The 25475-nt window shown below is 37.6% G+C and overlaps 1 protein-coding gene across 1 annotated transcript in view; it reads left to right on the top strand.

Annotated features, from left to right (window-relative positions):
- Positions 1-117: 117 nt before the first annotated feature.
- The window catches only part of ASPM (assembly factor for spindle microtubules), a 31214-nt gene continuing 5856 nt past the window's right edge, over positions 118-25475 (top strand). The window contains exons 1-23 of the mRNA XM_074151416.1: positions 118-414; positions 2035-2178; positions 2548-3907; positions 5912-6013; positions 6769-6915; positions 8685-8930; positions 9087-9154; positions 9708-9849; positions 9928-10058; positions 10748-10923; positions 11024-11169; positions 11248-11333; positions 12689-12907; positions 13591-13810; positions 13897-14042; positions 14145-14273; positions 15028-15222; positions 15986-20611; positions 22078-22227; positions 22536-22702; positions 23376-23535; positions 24072-24281; positions 24802-24942. Of these exons, the coding sequence (XP_074007517.1) occupies positions 118-414; positions 2035-2178; positions 2548-3907; positions 5912-6013; positions 6769-6915; positions 8685-8930; positions 9087-9154; positions 9708-9849; positions 9928-10058; positions 10748-10923; positions 11024-11169; positions 11248-11333; positions 12689-12907; positions 13591-13810; positions 13897-14042; positions 14145-14273; positions 15028-15222; positions 15986-20611; positions 22078-22227; positions 22536-22702; positions 23376-23535; positions 24072-24281; positions 24802-24942 (9408 nt within the window). The remainder of the gene's footprint in view (positions 415-2034; positions 2179-2547; positions 3908-5911; positions 6014-6768; positions 6916-8684; positions 8931-9086; positions 9155-9707; positions 9850-9927; positions 10059-10747; positions 10924-11023; positions 11170-11247; positions 11334-12688; positions 12908-13590; positions 13811-13896; positions 14043-14144; positions 14274-15027; positions 15223-15985; positions 20612-22077; positions 22228-22535; positions 22703-23375; positions 23536-24071; positions 24282-24801; positions 24943-25475) is intronic.

Genomic DNA, 25475 nt, shown 5'->3' with positions numbered 1-25475 from the left:
CCGCACGGGGATTGGTGGAGACGCCGAGTTTGAACGGAGGCGCGGCCGTTGGTGCGGTGAGGGAGCGGTGTCGGCAGTGTGGAGAGCCGGGCCCGTCTCTGGGGTTCTGCCCCGGGTATGGCCGCGGGGTTCTTTCCTGGAGCGACAGCGTGGGATCAGAGTCCTCAGCGGCGGCGCTGGGCCGTGCGGCGGGCTGAGGAGGAGGAGGACGACGACGAAGGCCCCGCCGTGCTGGTTCTGAGCCACTTCTCCCGGCCGCCCTTCCTCAGTTTCGGTAGCCTCCGTGTCGGTGCCTCCCGCACTCGCCTCTTGGGCATTGACAACCCCAATGCGGAGGACGCTGAGGTGGTCGTCGACCGCTTCCCAGCTTCGGCCAGGGGCTTTAGCCTTGAGTATCGCCGCTTTTCTGTGCAGGTACCGGCCGGGGGTTGGGGTGGGTGTGTGTGACCGCGTGACACGCGAGGGGACCCCCGAGCCTCCCTGGGGGGCCGGGAGCTCCCCGCTTTTCGGCGGTAGAGAAAGACCCTCCGCCGACCTGAGGAGATGTTACTGGTTTGCGGCCTGATCCTCCCCCGGAGAAATCACGCGTGACCCGGCCGCGTAGTACTACGTTCTTAGGCAGCCGATACCCTGGAAGCTGCAGTGCGGCTGTGGGTGGTGTTTGTGGGTCTGTGGGTTTGTCCCAGTCTCAGCGCTCTTCCAGGGGAAGAGCTGGAACTTTAGGTGGTGGGTTTAGGAGAGCTTTAGGCTCTCGGGGCCTGCGAGCTGTCAAAGGCTACGAAGGTAGTAAATCCTGGCTCTACAGAGCTGATCTGTTGCTTTTTTTTTGCGGTAAGGTCCAAAAAAAAAATCAAATTAATTGTTCTCTGGGAATGTGGCTATAAAGACAGGGTCAGAATAATAAGAGGTATTTTAAAAGTGACGTCTCAAAACGTTGGAGGATGTCTGCAGAGTTTACGAAAAAGGCTGAGGGAGCTTGTTGTGAAGAGGATAATAACTCACTGTTCTGAATGTTAATTTACAATAGAGAGTAAAGCAGGCTTAATCTGGGAATAATTCTTTATGTTTCCCAAGGAAATAGGAGCTATGGTTAATCCAATCAATGGCATTTTTTTAAAAGGCCAGTTTGGACAAACATAGATATGGTCATCTAGACTCTCTAGAATTTCTTTAGGAGAGAAAAACTCTCGAGATCTCTTGCAACAGTATGCTTATGAATATAGGTTGGAGTCTCGCTGTGAAGTATTTGAATGACAAGTTCCTACAGTAGTTAACTAATACTAACTGTTGTTAACCTGCTTTACTCTATAAGCACATATTTAACTAGTTTGTATGGTTTTATTAAATGCATCTGCCAGAGGAGGTGGAACTCCTAATTAAAATGTTCAAGAGACAGGTCATTTTCATATTCTCTTTTTGATTTTGTCTGAGGTATAGCTGTTCTTTGGTCTGTTAGTATCCATATCAGCAGAGCACCGAAATGATTCAGTAGAGGTCACAGTGCGTGAAGAATCTTTACATAGATCGTACATAGCTCCACAACTTCCATGTTCATTTGCAGTGTCTTCATTTTTATTAAATCATCTTGTGTGTCAAATCTTATTTTTGCAGGTCATTTGACTTAAAAAAAAAAAAAGACACTGATATTTAGATTCAGTTAAGGTCCTAAAAATTAACTTCTGAATATTAGCTCAAACATAACCATCTCAAAATTACTTTAGAGGACTTATTTGGTTAATATGTGCAAAAAGTTATGTAATTTCTTCTACTTACTCAAATCTTGTCCTTTTTACTATATGTTCCCATTATAGTTTCATTAAGAGGTATGCGCTCTTTTAGTTAGACAACATTTTTGATTGCTTAATTTAGTTGTCAGAGGGGAAAAACTGATAAACAATTGTTTATCATTTCATGTTGTCGGAATATATGTTGCTTCTGTATGCTGCTTCTCATTTGATTTGATTGCTCGATCTTTGATGTTACATAAGTGTACCTAGATGCTAGATACTAAACATTTCTTTTTTTTCCCAATAGTCAGGACAAAGAGTCTTTGTTTCTGTAACATGGACACCATTAGAAGAAGGAAAAGTCAGAGAACTGGTAACTTTCGTTATTAATGGCATTGTAAAGCATCAAGCTGTGCTCCTGGGTATTGCTGAGCAGCCTCCAAAGAAAAAGGTGTGTGTTTATGTGTCTTAATTCTGTTTGGCATAGGTGACACAGATATTGTTTTAATTAGTAGGAAATTCAATGAAGGAGAATTAAAACTTGATAAATGATACTGTCTGTAGCAATGCCCGTTGTCTTAAAAATTTTTCAGCTGGATTGGAAAGTAGATACTAGTGCATTACAGCTTAGAATAAAACTAAAACATGACTGAGAAACCAGAAGTTTTCAAGCCTGGAAATAACTTACAGTGAATTTTGCACTAGGTGTTCTTTTTATTGTTTTTAGCCTTTGAAAGAATACACTGGTAATGTTCATTTTTTACACACAAAAGTATGTAGAAAGTCAGCATACTAACTTTTATTTATGGTTCTTTTTCAGAAGAGTCTTTGGGATACTATAAAAAAGAAAAACTCTTCAGAAACATTTGGTTCAAAAAAGGTCAAAAAAAGTACTTCAAAAGTTAAAAATGTTAATAAAACCTTTCAAGTTTCCCAGAAGGTGGATAGACTTAGAAGCCCACTTCAGCCATGTGAAAATCAGAACACAGTGCAAAATAGTATATCCCCAGGAAATGACTCTTTCATTGGGTCAGAAAATAAATTGCCTATATCTCCTATTGCACCAGTGCTAGAGGAAGATCGTAATACTGTTTGCACACCACTTGCGATGAGAAGATCTACTACATTCTCGGATATTGCTGGCACTGTAAATGAGGAGTTATTGCCTGAAATAGACAGCTGTAATGTCAAGAAGTGTGTTAATGAGCAAAATGAATTAACATCTGAAAGTGCATACAGTTCTACTGGATTAACACAACTGCCCATTTCAAACAACAAAGTAATTCTTAATTGTACGGTCTCACCAGTTTGCACTCCAGAACACTCAGCATCTGTGCCTGCTTTAGGTACAAGGAGAATTTTAAGTCCAGACTCTTTTGTAAAAGGCAGTTACCAAGTGGATATAGATACAATAGAGCAGTCTGTTCCAATTCTGTCACCTGATCAATTTCTGAAAGACATCTTGTCAGATCAGCAATCAAGGACTCCTAAACTTGAGACAGCTTTAATATCATCTACTACAGAGACTTACGTTGTAAAGAAATCCCTACCCTCAAAATGGAAAAAAAATGGAGCTGTAGAGACAAAAACACATGTTCATATAGAACACAACCTAAATGAAGTCTTTGAGATGCATAATGTAGAGTCACAGGTACATCATTATGACAAACCCAAAGAAAATCGCATTGGTTTTCCTTCTACAGGGGAGCTTCAGACTTACAATTCTTCTCGGAGAGAGCAACCAAAAAAACGTCCAGTTCTTTCTGCCACTGTCATAAAAAATAAGCGTGATGCTGCTGAAGACAAAAGAACGGAAACCCTCCAGCCAAAATCTAAAAAATGCCTTAGTAAAGCAATAATGGGATGTGCTGATATGGTGCCTGTACATACAAAAGTAGAAATACCTAAGCACCTTCCAGTTATAGATCCCATTTCAGCAGAAAATAAATGTCACAATGACAAAGTTAATTCATCTCCTACTGGATCAACTTCTTTGTGTCGTAAGAGGAAAAGTGAAATATATGTAGAAAATAATATAGTTACAGCTCCACTGTATGTGGAAGAAGTGGAAAGAAAAAGAACGCTTATATCTTATGTGGACAATAAAACGAATACTACTATGAGACCATCAGCCTTCAAACGCACAAACCGAGAGAGAGTAGGGCAGAGAAAGAAAACTGGTGAGCAGTATTTCCTTCATTTACCACTTTCTGAAAAATGTCTTTGATTATGAAATTTGTATAGCAAACTAAAGCATCTAGCAACAGTCAGGAATATTTTGTATCTCTGAGACATGGGCATTTGCGTTTTTGTTAGATATTACCTGCATTTTAAGTTTGAAAATTAGGTCATAGTTTTGGTTCAGTAGTTGGCTTCAAATTTACTTTATTCTTTTGTAAACCTTGTTACTGACAGTAACAGGAAAAGTATCTGGTATTTCTCAAGCAGAACCCTTGTTATGGAATTCAAATTTACTGGAAACTTACTGCACAAGATTTCTGTCATATGTACACTTACTATTGGGAATATTTGACTCCATCGCTGTGCTCGCATGTTTTCAAATATGTGGTTTCCACATCTCATTCACGCTGCCTGCTTTGCACTGTCTGTAATTGGCTTGTTGTCAGCCTCATGTAGATCTTTCTGCCTTTGTAGTTTGCCAATACTTTGTTGCTTGAAGATCAGAAGTAGTTGACTTCTTGTATTTTAGCGTATTTTGGGTTTTCTAAATGTTCTGTTCCCAAGCTCTGGAATAGAAAAAGAATGAGGGTCTGGAATGGAAAGAAGCATTTAATTTGCGGAATTTTTATGCAGTCCCTGCAATATAACTAACAGGAAAAATTCATCATGGCTTTCAGATCAAAATAACATGTTGCTTTCTTCAGTTCAAGCGATCTGTTCTGTGACCTAGACTTGATTTGGGGCTTTGAGTAATGGACTTTGATTTCAGGCCTTTTAAGGTAGTCTACATAGAAACATAACACAGTAACAGTGTTAGTGTGCAGTGGGAAAAGCTGTGTTATCTACCAGGTTATTTCTATTCATCCACTAGGGTAAGGATAGATGGGCTGGACAGGGAAGTATTCTGTGAGCCTGAAATGACTTTGGTGTCTCTTAATCCTAGTTGTGAAATGCAAATATGATGACAGCGTTGAGTCTTGAGACTTTTTTTTAGATTTTTCTTGAGAAATATAACCTGTTAGTCTTTTAATTGCATAGGCATTGTCTCTCGGCTTCAAAAAGAAAAATTATATGTCACTACTAAAAGTTAACTTTGAAATGTCCATCATCAATTTAATCTACTTGAGATCCAACTTTCTTAAAAATTATCAGAATGCATTTAAAATGTATTAGAAGTGCCTGAGAGATTGGAATGATGACTTCACTTCTCTAGAAGTGAACATTTTATGAAAAACACTACTTCAGATAAGCAGGAGAGGAATGAAAGGGAAATGGATTTCCTGAAGCACGATCTTCTCAGGGGGTGTCAGGCAGTAGCTATAGTTAATCTGCAACAGCATACTTTTTTAATCTTTCTTTTGGTGTCAATGTAACAAAAGGATTGCACTAAAAGTATGTATTCTTATATGTTGAGAGCTCAGAAAGCCTAGATCTGCATTTTTTCCTTGTGTTTTGTTTAAGTCCTGCTGCTGCTGTGTGGTGCATAATACTGACTGGCCTAGCGCGTTGCTGCCTAAACTAACACAAGTCAGTATCAATGTAGCATGCAGTCTATCACAGAAGCATATAATTGTCTAGGTTGGAAGGAACTTTTCATATCGAGTACAACCATCTATCTGTGGGAAGAGGTGTGTAAAGCCCTAAAAAGTCATACTTCTTACCCCAGATGCTTATACAATACACACTTTCACATGTTCTAATGAATATTTCTACCAATTAGCTTAGTGTTTCTAGCCATATGGTAATGAATTGCAAACACTACATTTCCTTAGTGTGTGGAAGAACTGTAAAATACGGTAGCACTTATTTACTCTTAAATATTTTTCTCTTTTGATTGTAGTCAAACTGCTTTGCTTAACTTTTTCCATCAATGGGAGATTACTGGTATTTGGTATGGATTCATGGGGAATTACTTGAGTTCCGTACTTCATAAGTGATATGAAGCTTTATACATTAACTTTCACTGACATTTGTTGTTGATATTTGTGTGTTAATGCTTGTAGGTTCTTCACTTCAGAAAGCATCTATAACTAGCAACAGAACTAGTAAACCTATCCCTGGATTGGCTCAGTCTCACCTGACATTTGTGAAACCACTGAAAACAGGTAGGCAGATTCCTGATATTTAGTGAAGCAGTAAACGCTGAACTGAATGTCACAATTGCTGTACTGCTAGTGATTGGTAAGACCCAACTGGTTAGAGTTGAGATGAAATATAAGATTGTACCTGCAATGAGTCAATATCTAGTAGAAAAATGCGTGTAACCTCCTATGTTCCATTTTGACTACTCTTAAGAAAAATCAGTTGCAACACATGGCCAGCTGAAGGTAAATGTTATTTTCCTCCAGTTTTGCCTGTATGGTAAAAGCTAAATTACAGATATGTTCACAGCTGACTGGTAATTATCAGTGAAATGACTCTTCCATATATGATAACATTTTAATACAACAACTGAATACTTAATAAGAGAAAATTGCTTACCAAAAAGATACTGATTTTGCAGAGCTAATAATACTAAGTTGACCTGATCAGAAGAATGTGCTTATAAAATGGCTTTTTCTGGATGTAATCTGACTCATCTTGGTTTTGCCCCAAGATGTGAATTGCAAATGGCTTGGGTTCTAAAAGTCTTGTCTTCATTCTAGTGCTTTAGTAACTTAATCCATGTTTTGTGGCTGAAATTTATTTACTGGTGGCTGATCTGCAAGTCACTGAAGGTTCAAAAAATCTGCTTTTTTCTGCTATAGTGCTAAATGGAGCATCAAATGTTAATCCTTTCCACAATGAAATGCATATTGGTTATCAAACATTTTAAGAACTGGAGAGATTTACTTTTCTTTTTAATTTTTTTTTTATTAAGTCATTCCTAGACACCCAATGCCTTTTGCTGCTAGAAACATGTTTTATGATGAACGTTGGAAGGAGAAGCAGCAACGAGGTTTCACCTGGTGGTTAAATTTTGTACTTACTCCTGATGACTTCAGTGTAAAAACAAACACCTCACAAGGTAAGAGTACAAGCATTTTTACTTGGTCTTTTATTGTTCTTAAACATTATATAGTGTGCTTTATTAGTACTAATGAGTAGTAGTACTAGCTTAACACTAGTACCATCTTGTCACTTTCATTCTTGTAACATTAAGCTCTTAGGTAAGAGTAGATTTTTTTGGGTCTTAATTTTTACGTGTGTTTCCTGTGTTTCCCTTTTTTACCTGTGTTTCCCTGTGTTTCCCTTTTCAGCCTTTGACTTAATATGTGATAATCGTAAACCAAATATATAGTAATGTGTTTCAGTGGTGGTTATGCTAGAAAATATGGAATATGTTGAGCAGTTCTCCCACTGGAGACAGTGCTGTCCATCCCAGCAGAATTTTGTAACTATCTAACCCTTTTCCGAGTCATATTTTCCTCTTGTGATGATTGTGGACGGTGCACTTGCTCACACCAAGCACAGCAGGCCCCACACCTGAACGGGGAGTGTGCTCTGCAACAAGAAATACACACTGGAACATGTGGCTGTGGCACTGCTCAATGGTGTCATTGCAGATGACACCAAGTTAAGCGGGAGTGTTGATCTGCATGTGGACAGGGAGGCTCTACAGAGAGACTTAGATAGGTTGGATCGATGGGCCAACATTAATGGTATGAACTGCAACAAGACCAAGTACCAGGTCCTGCACATGGGCCACAACAACCCCATGCAGTGCTACAGGCTTGGGGAAGTGTGGCTGGAAAGCTGCCTGGCGGAAAAGAACTTGGGGATTCTAATTGACAAGCTGCTGAATATGAGCCAGCAGTGTGCCCAGGTGGCCAAGAAAGCCAATGGCATCCTGGCTTGTATTAGAAATAGTGTGACCAGCAGAAGTAGGGAGGTGATTGTCCCCCTGTACTCAGCACTGGTGAGGCCACACCTGGAGTATTTTGTCCAGTTTTGGGCACCTCAATGCAAGAGAGATATCGAGGTGCTGGAGCGGGTACAGAGGAGGGCAACGAAGCTGGTGAAGGGCCTGGAGCATAAATCGTACGAAGAATGATTGAGGGAGCTGGGACTGTTTAGTTTGAGGAAGAGGAGACTGAGGGGTGACCTCATCACTCTCTATAACTACTTGAAAGGACATTGTAGAGAGGTTGGTGCTGGTCTTTTCTCACAAGCAAGTAGCGATAGAACAAGAGGGAATGGCTTCAAGTTGCAACAGAGTAGGTTTAGACTAGACATTAGGAAGAAATTTTTCACAGTAAGAGTGATCAGACACTGGAACGGGCTGCCCAGGGAGGTGGTTGAGTCACCATCCTTGGATGAGTTTAAGAGTTGTTTAGATGTGGTGTTGGGGGATATGGTGTAGGGAAAAACTTTGTAGAGTAGGGTAGATGGTTGGACTCGATGATCCCAAGGGTCTTTTCCAACCTATATGATTCTATTGAGTGGGCAACCTCTACCTGCTGAAAGACATTCTAGTTGTCATTTGACTAAAATGGTGGTAATGTACTTTTTTTCCTCTAGCTTCAATCTAAAAAAATTGAAGATTGTAGTTGATCTTAAAACTGAATTCCTAGCACTGCTCGCTTATGAAATTAGCATAGTTAGATTAAATATTTGACTAATATACATGTATTTGACAATATATGTTTAGTGCAACAGCTGATAAGCTTCCTGAGGGATAAAATTATTAGTTGGAAGGAAAATAACAAAATATGAGCTTAGAGAAGAAAAAATAAATGAGGTGGGCAAAGCTACCTTTGAGAGGTAAATGCATACTTTTTGTGTGTGTTTAAACAGTAAATGCAGCTGCTCTTATCTTGGGAGAAGAGAACCATCATAAAATCAGTGTTCCTAAAGCACCAACAAAAGATGAAGCATCTCTGAAAGCTTACACGGCCCATCGTAAGCTGAATAAATTACGACGTAATGCTTGCCGTTTGTTTACATCTGAAACAATGGTTAAAGCTATTAAGAAGCTGGAAGTTGAGATTGAAACTAGACGTTTGCTAGTTCGTAGAGACAGACATCTCTGGAAAGATGTAGGTAAGAATACTAAAACTTTGCATCCTCTCTTTTCTTGCAAATAGAAAAAGGATTATTTGCACACTAAGTTGATTTAATCTAAAACTGTTTGATAGAAATTTTTCTTATAATATAAAATGTTTGCTGGATGTAATATTGCAAAATGTTCTCTTGCAGGAGAGAGGCAGAAAGTCCTTAACTGGCTCTTATCTTACAACCCTTTGTGGCTGCGTATAGGTCTGGAGGTAAGTGCAGAATTTATGGTCTGTAATCAAAGTTTAAAAGACGTCTGGCAATTTTTTTAGTAAGGGATGTTGAGGGTTTCTTTATGGTTTTTATTTTACTAATTCAGGTAGATTCAATTCAGTTGTAACATGTTTATATCTCTTAAATTATTACAACAGGCTTGCTTTTAAAAAAAGTGCTTGCCTTATTAAAAAGGAAAATATTTAATCAAGGAAAGTGGAAATTAACTCCCTGACCAATAGCACAAAAGAAGTTTCCTATCGGTTTCACCCTTTAGTAAACTGGAGAAAAATGCAGTTGTCTTGAGGAAGTTCCTGATCGATTCCTCGGGTGCGGATGGTCGTACACGTTTTGAAATGAGACTGGGTCTCCTGAAATTTCCTTTAGTTTTATCCTTAAGTGACTGATTTGAAAAACTGATTGATTTTTAGGGATTACTGACATTCTGAAGTAGTAAAATGGTAATTAATGTATGTTATTAAAAAAACCCCTCATAGTATTTAAGGTAACTTATAACGGTTCTTCTTTTTTTGTCCCCCTTTTTCATATTAGACTGTTTATGGAGAACTGATAGCTTTGGAGAGTAATAGTGATGTTATGGGTTTAGCAATATTTATCCTTAATCGCTTGCTTTGGAACCCTGACATTGCAGCTGAATACAGACATCCCACTGTGCCTCACCTTTACCGAGAAGGTAACTACTATTTCCAAAAATAGGTTATTTTTAGCATTTAATTTTTGAACTATCACTTAATAGGTTCTGTCTTTTTAGGTCACGAAGAAGCTTTGTCAAAGTTTACACTGAAAAAACTGCTGTTGTTAGTTTGCTTTTTGGATTGTGCCAAACGGTCCAGAATGATTGAACATGACCCTTGCCTCTTTTGCAAGGATGCAGAGTTCAAGGTAAGAGAGCTGTGGTTTGATGTCTCACTCCAATATTGTCCTAAGACTCAATGAAGAATTTTTTATTTTTTTTATTCAATTTGACTATGCAGTTTTTAACAAGTCTTGGCTGTTCAGCCTTTTGCGTGAACATTCTCAACACATCATCTCACAGTCATGTAAAGGAATTACCAAGAAAATTTTGGTTGTTGGTCCTGTAGGAAGGGCTCCATTATCTTGCGTTATCTGGCTTCCATCTCTGAAGCTAAGCTTCTGCATTATTTTTTAAATGTCACTCTGGCATACTTAACTGCAGGTTGGTTTGATGGGCTTTTCTGTTTGGTATTTCCTGTTATTTTGCTGTGATAAGAAAGACTATGCAACATCTATTGTACAAAGGCTTTGATTAACAAATATGTTACATTCAAATAAAATCACTTTTCTTGGTTTTGTACTATATAGACAGGCAGACTGAGGAAACAAAGTATTCCTGAATTTGTTGGTGCTTTCAGTGACGTAGTAGCCAGGTACGATGAAAATTTAAAGCTGTGTGAACTAGGTGAAAATAAATTAAAAAAAATTATAATAAAGTTATCATTTTAAGTATTAGGCAAGAAAATATGCATTGCAATTTGGAGGACAAAGGATGAAAATTGTATTCTGCTTGACAAATATTGCAGGTTATCTTCCTTTTTTTTTTTGTCTTTTAGTCTAGCAAAGACCTTCTGCTTGCATTTTCTCGGGACTTCCTGAGTGGTGAAGGCGACCTTTCCCGACATCTTGGTTTCTTAGGACTACCTGTCAGTCATATTCAAACTCCACTGGATGAATTTGATTTTGCTGTTACAAATCTGGCTGTGGACTTACAATGTGGCATTCGTCTTGTGTGCGTTGATACAGAATTATTTTGAGCTATTTATTTTCTTTTATAGAGTACTTAATATGAGCTTGGCTAAGGTATTAAACTGTGAAATTCCCTTTGTTAGGAGAACAATGGAACTTCTCACCAAAAACTGGAATCTTTCAAAGCAGCTGAGAGTTCCTGCAATAAGTCGTCTACAGAAGATGCATAATGTTGACATTGTTCTTAATGTCCTCAAAGAGCGAGGAATTCACTTGAAAGATGAAAGTGGTAAGGCCTAGAAATCAGGGTTATTCCAGGTGCATTGGAGGACTAGCGCACACTTTAATTCCATGTTTTATTTGATAGGAGCTTCAATTGACTCCAGGGATATTGTGGATAGACACAGAGAACGAACGTTAGCACTCCTGTGGAAAATCATCTTTGCCTTCCAGGTACTATTCAATTACTCGTTTGTTTGTTACTAGTTACAAATGAGCAATAATGAAAACACCAGTCTTTCAGGAATATTTGTTGTCTCTGAAAACCTCTACTAATCAAATTTATGAAATTATTTGCTTTGTATGTTCAAAGTGCCATGCAAACTTCACCTAAATCTGCAAACTGTTCAGTTTAGATAACGTTTCAACTTTGCTTTTTCTTGTATACATTCATAAGTATTTGGAAAAAACTTTTCAGTTTATGCTGTACACCAAGAGAATTGATAATCAAAAGTAAAAGAATGTTGGTCTCAAAATGCTGGTAAGCTCTTACTAACTGAAAATGACATTTTGAGGTTACGCTGACAGACAATTAAAGAGTAAGCTCTGAAGCTCTACTTCTTTCCATTCATCTGAAACGGTCAATTTGAGGAAACATTCTTGAAATAAGAATGAAGATTTCTTAGGCATTGCTACAATGGCATTTCAAAGCTACTGGAAAATATTAGGAGAGCAAGGAAAAATAGTTTTCTTAAGACTGTTTTAGAGAGTTAACTGGAGTCGGATAGTCTTTTGAAAAGAATTGTTGAACTGATAAATCCAGTTGGAAGTAACATAAAGTTTGGAAAGTAATATAAGATACAAGTTGAGGTGGAATTTCAGCACTGAGTAGTCAGGAATATAAGTACAATTAACTATATCTAAAGCAAGGATTTCAGGGACTATAGCCACAGAACTATCAGAGAGACAGAAGAACATAATAAAAACCAAAGGTAACTATTTTCTTTCTTAACTACTGTCATGGCATTGAGTATTTACCTTCCTCTGCTTAGTTCTGATGCACGTGTCACAGTTGCATTGCTTTTGATTAAAGAAATAACTTTGGGGAGGAGTGGCTTTATCCAAGATATGGTACTTTTTCACCAAATCTTCTCAGACCATCACACCACCAGCTCAAGTCCTTTCAGAATCCCTTAAATGAGGAGGACTGGTATGTGAACTCGGTAGAAATGCAGGCGAAACACTGAAATTGTTGTTTCTTCTGAAAGTATGGTGAAATTATACAGGCTGTTTCAGGCAATTTCCTTGTTTCCCCCAACTATCAAATAATGAAGTAACTGTTTTACACAGAACAGTGGGAGTGTGGGTTTACGTTCTTTTATCTGAAGCAGTTGGTAGCGGACACTGCAATCTGTGCTGGCAAATCCAGATTATCCACTAATGATTCAGTGTGGCAAGTACTGCTAACTAGTGAGAGTTAGTTTCCCTTTAATAAAATGCCATATGCCTCTGCATCTAACCGCTGCAATGTGTGACATGTCAGACTATTGGTGACATAAATAAAATCTTTTTTTTTCCCTTCCTAATAGGTGGATGTTTTTCTTAATGTGGAACAGTTAAAAGAAGAAATTGAGTTTTTAAAGAATGCACACAAAAGAAAAACACAATTAGGTGCTCTCAAGACTTTTCCAAACTGTTTTAGAGTACAAGAAGATAATAGTAGTAACTCCTCATCTCAACATTACAGTGAAAATGTGAAGCTGCTGATGGCATGGGTTAATGCTGTCTGTGGATTTTACAATATCAAGGTAAATAGTTTTGTGTACACTTCAGAAAATATATCCTTTGCTGTCATAAGAACGCTTATTTTTTATAGAGCATTAATCCTAAAAGTATTTGTGCATAAAATGTTGACCATTTGTAAGAATTGTGAGAATTAAACTAATGTTTGGGGTAAGAGGTATTCATCTCCTCACAGAGATGTTTGTTTAGAAGGGGCATGCTGTTTGTTCCTTCCAAGAAGAGAAGCCCTGTTCAGAGACTTGTATCTGGTCAGAATACAGTCCCACCCGCTATTTTTTATGAAGGGCAAGATACAGCATTTAAAACTGATACAAGTTCAGAGCTTATTTCTGCACTGCATACCTAGTATAAAGGTATCTATGGAAGTTTCTTGGGGGTCCTTCTGTAGGATTGCTTTCTTCTTGGTTTCTTAAGTGTTTCCTTTGGAGATTCACTCCAAAGTGAATTCATGTATAGTGATTCATGTATAGTGATTCATACACCTTTGTTTCTGGTTTCTCATAGCTGTATATCACTGTACAGTTAATCTGCAAAGGAAGCACTATTTTCATAAATTTTTTTGTTCAAAAAAAATTTGCCCTTGGTCACTTTCAAAGGTACAAGATAATTGGTATAAATTGGACATAGAATTTGTTGACTGGTAACAAAAATTAAAGGAACTTGGATCTTACTGTATTTTATTTAACAGGTGGAAAATTTCACAGTGTGTTTCTCCGATGGTAGAGTATTATGTCATTTGATTCATCATTATCATCCATGTTACTTGCCTTTGGAAGCTGTGTGCCAACGTACAACTCAAACAGTAGAATGCTCAAGAACTCATACAGTGGGACTGAACTCTTCATCCTCCTCCTCCTGTTCAGAGTCTGATACTTCTCTAAACATTATGGAAGGAATGCTTGACCCAAGTGAGTTATTTGATGTACAGAAATTAATGTTAAATATATTTCTTTTATGTGCAGTTTGATTTCACAAACATTTTCTCTTTCCAAAGCTGTAACTGCCTCAGTCCTACACAAGGAACTCTTGGACAATGAAAGGAAAAACTTTCAGCTGATTAATGCTGCAGTTTCTGACCTAGGTGGAATACCAGCAATGATTCATCACTCAGACATGTCAAATACAATTCCTGATGAGAAGGTAAGACACCTTTAGACTTGACATAAACGTGTTCTGCTGTCCTGTGAATGTGTCCTGCTTTTCTGTATAGCCTTTAACTTGCTGTGTTTTGCATTTATATAGGTTGTTATTACCTACGTATCATTTCTGTGTTCACGGCTTCTAGATCTTCGGCAAGAAACTCGAGCTGCTCGATTAATTCAGTCTGCTTGGAGGAATTACAGGCTGAAAAGGGAACTGAAACTTTCTCAGGTACTCTTTGCCTGCTCAATATTCATTGTTTCTACTTTGAGAAATACTGAATAAAGAACATAAGTTCACTGTTTGGAGTATACAGGTTTATTAGAATAATATTGGTACTTAAATTAATGAGTACCATTTTTATTGTCAAAATATATGCCCTTCTTGGTGTAATCTACTAAAAAACACTGTCATTTAAGACTATTCTGAAATTATTGCATTTGTTTAAAGGCTAGTGTTCTTTTATGTTCTCGTTAGAGCATGTCACCCTTTAAGACCTTTTCCCAATATTTCAAATATAAAATGTTTGCACTGCTTCCTTAAAACAAAAAGGGAGTAACTAATTTTAATTCCTGTTAATGGCTACAAGATGATAGGAATAATCAAACTTCTGAATGGATTTAAGATTTTTTTTTCAGGAGCTAAACTTCACCAGTGTTTTGAGTTAAGTCGCACGAGTTCTGATATTTTTTCTTGCTTTTCTGGTAGTTATACCAGATCTTTTGATGGTTTTAAAACTACGACACCCTTAAGGTTTATAAATGCCACCCCTGTGTTTGAGATGAACAGTGTTTCAACATGGAATAATACGCAAGTGAAATGTTCTAAGAATCTGTGATGTAGAGGGGGCAGAGGTCATATTTATGTGGGGGTTTTATCAACAAGATAACTTTTATGTGAATGCTTTAAATAGTTCTTTTAATACATCAAAAATTTTAGGGAAAATTCTAATCCTAACTGTTCAGTGGAAATTCCCTCTTTGTAGGAAAGAGACAGAGCTGCTCGGATAATTCAAAAATCTGCAATAAACTTCTTGTCTCGTCGACGCATCCTGAAGAAAGTGAATGCAGCAGTTATCATCCAGAAGCACTGGAGAAGATACTTAGCCAGGATGACTCTTTTAAATCTGAAAGAGACAAAACTGGAGGAAGCCAGAAGCAAATCTGCGACAGTCATTCAGGTAATATGATCTAAAGTGAGATTACAGAGCAAGGAAACCCTCTGAAACCTAAGAAAAAGGCTTGCTCAGGGTCGTTTGTTCTGCTTGCAGCAACTGATGTCTTGGTGAAAATGTAATACTCCCCCTTCCTCCCCACCCCCCTCCCTTTTGAGATGTTTTGGTGACTTTCTCTCTTCAGAGAGACATCATATTCGACAATTAATGTTTATTGTATAACAAATTATTCACTAAAACACTGAGCCTTAAACCAGTCAACAGAAGGACTGATCAAATTTTGTTGGTTTGCCTCTTTGCAGCTGCTAAATGTTACTGAAGAAGCTTTAAAAAAAAATGTAATTTTTCTCCTTGTATTATGGCACCTGCAGTGGGCATGTTCAAAATGGCAGACTTTAGTTACCGGTTGGGCAGTCAATTTAGTTTCTCAAGATACTTTACCCTCTATTACCCAAAGCTAAACATGGCATTCTTAAGACGCTTTTTTTGGAACAGAGATTAAAGAATCTCTGACTTATCAAATACTTTAAAAGGTAATCTTTTGTTCCTTAGGCAAATTTAGCTTTTTCCTCAGAATTTAAAATGCTTAAAAAACAATGATCCAAGCATTTGGTTTTTTGTTTTGTTTTGTTTTTTCCAAATGTAGATATCTGGGCTTCAGTCTTCCTAGGGATTAAGAGATCTTAAAAAGTCTGATGTCGGTAGTTCTCAAATTTAGGCTTAACTGGAGATATGACGAAAATACTAATTTTTCCTCTTTTTCCTGCAGGCTTATTGGAGGAGATACTCTGCTAGGAAAAGATATTTACAGCTAAGATACTATGTTGTCTTTGTACAATCAAGGATAAGGATGGTGAAGTCTGTTGCTGCATATAGACGAATTCTTTGGGCTACTGTTACAATTCAGAGTCATCTGCGTGCATCTAAGTTGGCAAAAAAAGATCGGCAAAGATACAAAATCTTAAAGTCTTCAGCACTTACTATTCAGTCTGCATTCAGAAGATGGAGAAAACACCAAATTCAACAGAAAATTAAAGCAACTTTAGTGCTTCAGACTTATTTCCGAAAATGGCAATCTTCAAAACTGGCTAAAAGAAAGCATGCTGCCCTTGTCATACAGTCTTGGTACAGGATGCACAGAGATCTGAAGCACTATCTACGTATTAAGCAAAGTGTTATCAAGATTCAGGCTTGGTACCGCTGTCAGCTGACTAGACGTGTTTACCAGGAACACAGGGCAAAAATAGTGACAATTCAACAGTATTACAGAGCTTATAAACTAGGAAAAACTGAAAGAGAGTACTATTTGCAAAAGCGTGCGGCAGTGATAGTTCTCCAAGCTGCTTTTAGAGGCATGAAGGCACGTAAACTATACAGACAAACAAAAGCAGTTTGTGTTGTTCAATCACTGTGGAGAATGAAGAAAGAGAAATTAAGATTTCTAAGGTTAAAAAAATCTGTTACTACATTGCAGTCACACGTGAGAAAATACCAACAAGTGAAAAGATACAAAGAGATGAAAAATGCTGCTTCTGTAATTCAGGCTTGGTATAGGGCGCATGTCACTTGTAAAAAAGCAGCTGCTTCTTTCCAGAAGATGCGTCTGGCTGCTATTGTTCTACAGTCTGCCTACAGAGGAATGGAAGCTAGGAAAAAGGCTCGCATGTTGAGATCTGTCATAAAAATTCAGTCAACTTACCGTGCTTATATTGTCCGGAAGAGATTTAAAAACTTGAAAGATGCAACAGTGAAGATTCAAGCTTTTTTAAAGATGAGGCAAGCACGTGAGAATTATTGTGCATTAAGAGAGGCAACACTTTATGTTCAGCGACGGTATCGGTCTCATAGATATGCTCTTCAACTTAAAGAAGATTATAGGAAACTGAAGGGAGCTTGCATAAGAATTCAAGCTGTAGTTCGAGGCTATCTTGTCAGGAAACAAATGCAAAGGTGGAGGGAGACTGCAGTATTCCTCCAGGCATGCTACAGAATGAGAAGAGACAGGCAGCGTTATTTAAGCATCTATCGTGCTGCTGTTGTCATTCAAAAACATTATCGTGCATACAAAAAGCAGCTGTGTCAGAGGCAGGAGTTCTTACAAGTTAAAAAAGCAGTTGTATGCTTACAGGCAGCCTGCAGGGGTTATAAAGCACGCAAAAAGCTTAAACTTGAATACAGAGCTGCTATTAAAATTCAGACTGCTTTTAGAGCTCACGCTGCAAGAACGAAATATAAGGCAATGGTTGAGGCCTCCATTGTGGTTCAGAGGTGGTACAGAGCTTGTAAGACTGGCAACAGGCAAAGACTGAACTTCTTAATGACAAGAGCGGCAGTGCTTTCTTTACAAGCAGCTTTTCGAGGCTGGAAGGTACGAAAGCAGATTCAAAGACAATGTGTTGCTGCTACTAAGATACAGGCTGCCTTCAGAAAATTCATGGCTCTGAAAAAATTCAGACTTATGAACCGTGCTGTGCGAACTATCCAAAAGCATTACAGAGCCAGCGTTATAGGCCAGAAACAACGGCAAGAATACATTCAGCTGCGTAACTCTGTAGTGCATCTTCAGGCAATATGGAGGGGGAAAACTGTGAGAAAAACAATTCAAAAGAAACATAATCTTGCAACAGTTATTCAGTCCTATTACAGAATGCATGTGCATCAACTAAAGTATAAGAAACTAAGACAAGCCACTCTAGTGATTCAGAGATACTTTAGAGCTTACTGTATGAAAAAAAACCAACGTGCAATTTATCTAAGAACAAAGGCAGCTGTGTTAGTCTTGCAGTCTGCTTACCGGGGCGTGATTGTGAGGAAACAATTGAGCAAACTAAACAAAGCTGCTACAATTATACAAGCTACCTTCAAATCTTACCTGGTCAAAAAGGACTATGAAAGACTTAGATCTGCAGCTATAGTAGTTCAAAGGCGTTATCGTGCGACTATTCATGCTAAATGTCAAAAGCAGAAATATTTGTCTTTAAAAAAAGCCACACTCAAAATGCAGGCAATTTATAGAGGTGTAAAAGTTAGACGACAAATTCACTGTATGCATCGAGCAGCTGTTTGTATCCAAGCCACGTTTAAGATGCATTGTGTGAACATAAAATATCAGGCAATGAGAATGGCAGCAATTATAATTCAAAGACAATACAGAGCATTTTGTTTAGGCAAAGTAGAACGTAAGAAGTACCTGGAGCTAAAGAAGTCTGTCATTATTCTTCAGGCTGCCTGTAGAGGCATGAAGGTCCGACAAAACTTAAAAACTTTACATCAGTCAGCAGCAATAATACAGTCTTACTATCGAATGCACAAACAACAGAAGGATTTCAGAAAATTGTTGCTGGCAACTAGGCAGATTCAGCAGTGGTTCCGTGCTTGTAAGGAGCGAGATACACAAGTTCACAACTATATGATTATGAAAAGTGCTACACTGCGTATCCAGGCTGCGTTCCGTGGTATGAAAACAAGAAGACTTTTAAGAACTATGAATGAATCAGCTGAACTTATTCAAAGAAGATTTAGAACTTTTATCCAAAGAAAACATTTTCTTTCCATCAAGACAGCTGCTATTGTAATTCAGAGAAAATACAGAGCAACAAAACTAGCGAAAATTCAACATCAAAAATATCTCTCTTTCCTTAATGCTGCTGTTATCATACAGTCTGCTTACAGAGGCTTTGTAGTAAGAAAAAAAATCCAGCAGATGCATCAAGCTGCTACAGTTATTCAAGCAACGATAAGAATGCATAAAACTTATATTTCTTATAGAGCTGTCAGGCTTGCTTCAGTAATCATACAGCAACATTATCGTGCTTACAGGGAAGGGAAGCGTGTGAGAGAAATATACTTAAAACTGTACAATTCTGTTTTAGTTCTTCAGGCTGCCTATAGAGGAATGAAAACAAGATGCCTCTTGAAGAAAAGACATGAGGCAGCACTTATAATACAGAGAAACTACCGAATGTATAGGGAGTACCACCATTACAGAAAAGTTCAGTGGGCAACCCAGCTAATACAGAAGAGATACAGAGCCAATAACCTAAAGAAAATTGCAGTTCGGCATTACTCTTCATTAAAGAAAGCAGCAACTTGTATTCAGAAGGCTTTTCGAGACATGCGGGCAAGAAAACAACGTCAAGAAATGCACTGTGCTGCTATTGTTGTTCAGAAAAATTTTAAAGCTTTTAGAGAACGTCAAAGGTATCTCTCTCTTAAAGCGGCTACTCTTGTCTTTCAGAGAAGATACAGAGCTTTGATTCTGTCAAGACAGCATACTTCAGAGTACCTTTCTCTTCGCAGAGCAACTATTCGTATACAGGCTGTGTACAGAGGTATCAGAGTGCGGAAGAGTATTGAGCATATGCATTTAGCTGCGAGTACAATACAGTCAGCCTACAAAATGCACAGGAGTAGAAGGTCCTATCAAAGGATGAGAATTGCAGCTATTGTTATACAGAACTACTATCGATCCTACATTAAAGGAAAGAATCAACGAAAGAAATATCTGACAATGAAGAATTCTGCTCTTGTTATTCAAGCATCATATAGAGGCATGAAGGAACGACAGAAACTGAAAATCATGCATGTTTCAGCAATTGTAATACAGTCTAGTTATCGCATGTACGTACAACGTAGATATTACAAACAGTTGTGCTGGGCTGTCAGAGTTATACAGCAAAGGTACAGAGCCAAAATAGCAAAAGCAGCTGACATGGAAAACTATGCAAAACTGAAAAAGGCTGTCATTTGCCTTCAGTCTTCTTTTCGTGCTAAAAAAGCTAGAGAGCTGTATAAAACCAACGTTGCTGCACGGTGCATACAATCATTCTTAAAAATGCGTGTAGAGAGGAGGCGCTTTCTTGAAAAGAAAGCAGCAGCCATAATGATCCAGTCCATGTTCCGATGCCAGAGAACAAGGACTCGCTATAAATTGATTCAGAGTTCAGCAGTTGCTATTCAGAGGTGGTACAGAGCATGTCACAGAGCTCGTTTACAGAAAGCAGAGTATTCTGCTCAAAGACGAGCAATAGTAATTATTCAGTCTGCCGTCCGTGGTATGAAAGCAAGAAAAATAGCAAGACGGATACGAGCTGCAAGAAAGATTCAGTCTTTTCTTCAGATGGCTGTGCAGCGTAGAAAATTTATTCAACTTAGAACAGCAGCTATTACGATACGAGCCTATTACTTAATGCATAAAACTAAATCGCAGTATACAAGCTATAAAAAAGCAGCAGTTGTCTTACAACGATGCTACCGATCCCACTTGACTGTGAGATACCAAAGAACAACTTATTTACAAACCCGGAGGAGCATTATCATTGTGCAGGCTAGAGTCAGAGGATTCATTGAAAAGAAGAGGTTTCACAGAATTAAAGAAAGCACAATAAAAATTCAGGTACTTTTGAATGTATAGTAATGCTTTTGGGGTGGTTTTTTTTTCTTTTGTGGGTTTCATATGGTTACTGCTCTCGCAAACAGCAGTTTATATGTTAAAATAGAATCAATTTCTGAAGTATACTATGTGGCAGGTGTATAAAGCTTAGTACCACAGAAATGAGTCTCAGTTCAGCTCTGGTTTGTCTTTCCTTGCTGAGGTGCTTATCTTAAAAAGTAACACCTCTTTTTTTCTTGTTTCTCCTCTAGAATTTTACTACTTCAAATGAGTTCTGATACTTGTGTGTGTTTCTGTGGTTCTTTTAAGACTATTTTTGTCCTAACTGGCTTTCATATATATAAATATTAGTACTTTTAAGGAACATTTTCTTTGATTAGAGTATGAATGAAAGCTGTCTTGATATGTTGAAATGAGTGGGCACTGGTATTGGGTACGAAGGGAAGTAAATGTCAAAAAAGGCATGACTGCTGCATTCTTTAAGACTCATGCTTAGGAAGGCATGAGTAAATCAATCATGTTAGTTCTTTTAGATTTATTGAATGGCCCCAGACTAATTCAAGTGCCTAGCTAATATTTTGAAGAGGAATGTAAGGAGAGAACTTGGGTTCTTACTGTATGTTTCAGTGGTTGCCTTGAATGGCACCACGTGTAACTTGGTCTGCAGCTGTATCTGTGGTTTCTCAGAGGCACTCTAGGAAGTGGGCAATACTTAGTTTGATGTTTTTTCTTTCTATCATTCATGCAATAAGTGTGTTCAGCAAGAAGTAATGACAATTGTTTAATCTCCAAGTAGCAAGATAAATATCCATCCAGTGTGAGTTCAAGGAGGTTTAGGAGACTGTTTACCCTGAAGTGCTTTCTCAATTTTTTTGTTGTTGTTGAGAATGAGGGGGCAAGGTATGTTTCCTTCTTCTTTATATTAATTGTGATTCGTATGTGGTGGGAGTACACTTTTTTCCCTTCTTTTCTTCTGGGAAAAGCTTTAAGTGACTTACGTGGTGGCCTTAGTTATTTAGTTATTTTAGCCTAAAGGAAGAGGTTTCTCTTCAGGGTATTATTGGAATGAAAGGATTTTTTTTTTTCTCCCAAATCAGGGAAGAAAGGGAAATTAAATAATCTCTCATAATTTCTTAGGTTGCTATTACTATCTGGTTGGAAAGCCCATGCTCTACTTAATAGATAAGAAAACAGGTGTGCCTTCCTCATCTCCATGTTTTTTGGGGGGAAAGTGGCAGCTTCTTAGTTATTTTCTGAATGTTTAATTTAAATATCCTGAACAATAAATGTATGATTGCTTTGCTTAAAAAGTAGAAAACAATGATTAATTGGGAAATTGGAGATATATTTACTTATAATTTGTTTCTCTAACAAGCCAGTGAGTACAGCTGTACTTTAAAATATGCAAACATCGTTCCAGTCAATACAATGCAAGTGGTGAAATATTCTTTTTCTTTGTCTTTTGTAAGGCATTTTTCCGAGGATTTATTCAGAGACAGAAATACCTTCAGTGGAAGTTTTCTGCTGTATTAATACAACAGCACTACAGAGCCCATCAGATGCGAAATATTGAACAACAAAGATACCGTCAAATGAAAAGAGCTGCCATTAGAATTCAGGTAATCCCAGGAAGTGTTTTTTGTTGTTGTTTACTCTCTCTTATGTTTGTTTGTTCATGACAATTATTTTTACAGATGTTAGAGTGGCATTTGTGGTATTTCCCTGAATGCATTTCACTTGCCTTAGAAAACATCCTTGCAACATGAGAAATTAGATACTTGTAATATTGTAGAGAGAGAAATCCTAAAAGCCTTTTGTGCTAATGTGACTTTTCCTTTTAATTTTGTTTGTTCCATTAAACAAGCAAACAAAAAAAATAATCAAGTTTTGAATTTTTTTTTTTTTTTTCTTTTTATATACTTAATAGGCATCATATAGAAGATATAAAACCAGGCAGTGGGTTAACAAAATGAGAGCAGCACGAGTAATTCAAGCCTGGTTTCGGGGCTGGAGAGCACGAAAGGAATATGCATCTGTGATAAAAGCTACACGTGTTATTCAGAGTCACTTCAAAACAAAACAGCAGCGGACATGGTAATACTGAATTTTATATAAATTTCTCTACTTTTCAAAGCTTTTATTAGATAATTATTTATTACTGTTATTCTGGATATTGTTAAAATTCCAGCATAAAACTAGTAGGATGAAAACCTATTTTTTTGTAATGGAATCGTTAAACTAGTTTGCGTTTATTTTGCTGTGAGGTAGTTTTACAATAAATGCTCTACTAGATCAGCCTGATAGCTCATCTCGGTCAGAGTCTGTGTCCTCTGCCAGTAGCAGTAGAAGATGCTGTTTAGGGAGAGTACGTTAACCTGAACGCTGTCTAAGGTCCTCCCTTGGCATCCAGGCTAACAAGCTGGAATTTACATCCTTGCCTATTCCCTTTATTATTCTTTCATGGACCTGTTGTGTGTCAATTTGTCTAATGCCTTTCAAATGGCTGTCTTTCTCTCCAACCTCCTTTGGCAGCAAGTTCTGGAAGTACCTACTGTGGGAAAACAGAAAGTATCTTCTATTTTAAATCAGTCTTTCTGCCAAGATTGCTGGCTATACCCTTGTTCTAGTGTTCCAAGATTAAGTTGACAACAGCTCTGCTTTCACAATATCTATCTTAATAATTTTGTAAGCCTTCACTGTTTTCTTACTTAAAAAATTCCAGTGTTCTTAATTTTTGGAAAAAAACTAAAATGCGTTTTCATGTTAGGTTTTTGAAAATGAAGTTCTGCGTACTTACCATTCAAAGAAGATGGAGAGCAACCCTTACTGCACGGATGATTCAACGTCAGTTTCTGGCAACTAAGAATGCTGCAGTTACGATTCAGTTGGCATATAGACAGTACCAGGCTAGAAGACTTTTAAGAAAGGTATGTTTTCCCTTGCACTCTGCTGTGTCATTGGTTGGTTTTTTTTTTTATTTTAAAGTTTTTAATGTATTTGAGTGATTTTTGTCACCAATGTGCAGAAGTACAGAACAGAAAAAAGGTGGGGCCAGAACAAAGATTGTTCAAATCACAAGTGTTCAATCTTCAAATTATTACATTTCCATTTTGCTTTGATCAATGAGATTGATTCTTGTTTTCAAACAGTTCCAGTTGTTAAATTACGTCTGTCTATGCTGAAAACAAAACGTAAAATTTTGTGCTGGCTTTACTGCTTACAAAGGATTAAGTTAAATTGCCCATGTTTTGACCACATTGAAGTATGGGAAAAGACCTTACAAATTGTTAAAGTGCATTTTTATATAAACTAGTGCCGCATGAGTTTGCTTGTGTTTCCTTTTTTTTTTTTTTCCTCTTATGATGGAAAGAAAATATCTAGAACTAAAATTTAAATGTATATTGATCGTGACAGGAATGAACAAAAGTTTAATTATCCATGCATTCTTTAAAATGTTTTTCAGAAGCTTCAAGCTGTATGTTTGATCCAAAAAGTATACAGAGGTTTCAAGGCAAAAAGGAAATTTGATCAACAAAAAGCTGCTGCTGTAATTATCCAAAATCATATGAGGGCTTGGCAGAAAGGCAGGCTTCAACTTATGAAATACAACAAAACTAGAAAAGCTGTCATTAAACTGCAAGCACTTATACGGGGTTATTTAGTCAGAAAAAAGGTTGGTATACTTCAAATTAAAACTATACTTTTGATGTAAATTCTCTCTAGAGCTGCTTCAGCATTAATTTTGGCTGGCAAGAAAAGGAAAACCTGATCATTTGTTGTTGAACTCAAATTCTTGTTGACTGTTTTGAGAATTGGGTGGGTCAGAATAGATCAAAATACAATTTGACCCTTTTCTCGCAATCCTTTCCTACTAAAATAGGTCTTCATTGCTGGGTGGTGTGGTGTTGTTTTTTTTTAGCTTCTGAGATCTGACTGGTACTCCTGCACACACGCTTCAGATGAAACTGTCCTCTGCTGTATATTAATGTTGTTGCTTACAATCATTTCTGTGGTGGTGTTTAGACTAGAGACTGAGTACTGAAGAAAGGTAGCTTACTTAGTTCGAAGGTAATGACTTCTGAGGTGATTCTTCAGCATCTAATAGTATATTGCTGTGTACTATGGCCTTTGCATAGATGATCAGCTATCTCTGAGTATGAAAATTAATGATGTTCCTTGTTTTCCTTGTACAGATTTCAGAGCAAAAGAGACTACTTTATTTTGCAGCAGCTGCATATCATCATATCTCTGCAATTAAAATTCAAAGGGCGTATAGGATTCACCTCATTTTAAAACTTGCACAAAAACAGATCTCGTCTGTTCTTATAATACAGGTTAGTCTAATTAAGGACAAATATTTTTGTTTAACATACTCTATTTTCTCTTCTGTCAGCTAGGCTGTAGCGCTAAGACACTGTATTTCCTTCACATGCAAAAATAAAGTGAAATTATAGAGACTATGATTTATTAAATAATGCTGCTTGTACCCAGCAAAGCATAAGAGTAGATCTCAGCAGGCTCTGGAGGCTTAAGCACTTGAAAGCTGAGGATGGATGGGAAAATTTGTTTCCTTGAGACACTGGAGCTTGCTAAAGGAATCTGAGTGCTCTCTTAGTCTAATTCTTTACATCCTACTGGAAGCTGGAAAGATCAGACTCGACAACCTGTAAGGATCGTGAAATGAAGAGCATCTCCTTACACAAACAATCCGCTGGGATACAGTGATCCATTTGGCTGGATGTTTCTAACCTGCCAGTGTGCCAAAACTCATCTAAGTTGCAGCATCTTTAATATAACTATGTCTTCTCTGAAAGCAAGATCAAAACTCAGGTCTGTGTTGCAGTACAGCCTAATAGTAAAAACTATC

This window comes from Numenius arquata, chromosome 8, assembly GCF_964106895.1.
Source record: "Numenius arquata chromosome 8, bNumArq3.hap1.1, whole genome shotgun sequence".
NCBI classification, from domain to species: Eukaryota; Metazoa; Chordata; class Aves; order Charadriiformes; family Scolopacidae; genus Numenius; species Numenius arquata.
The sequence above is the reverse complement of the archived record's forward strand: the minus strand, read 5'-3'. Positions and strand labels throughout refer to the sequence as shown.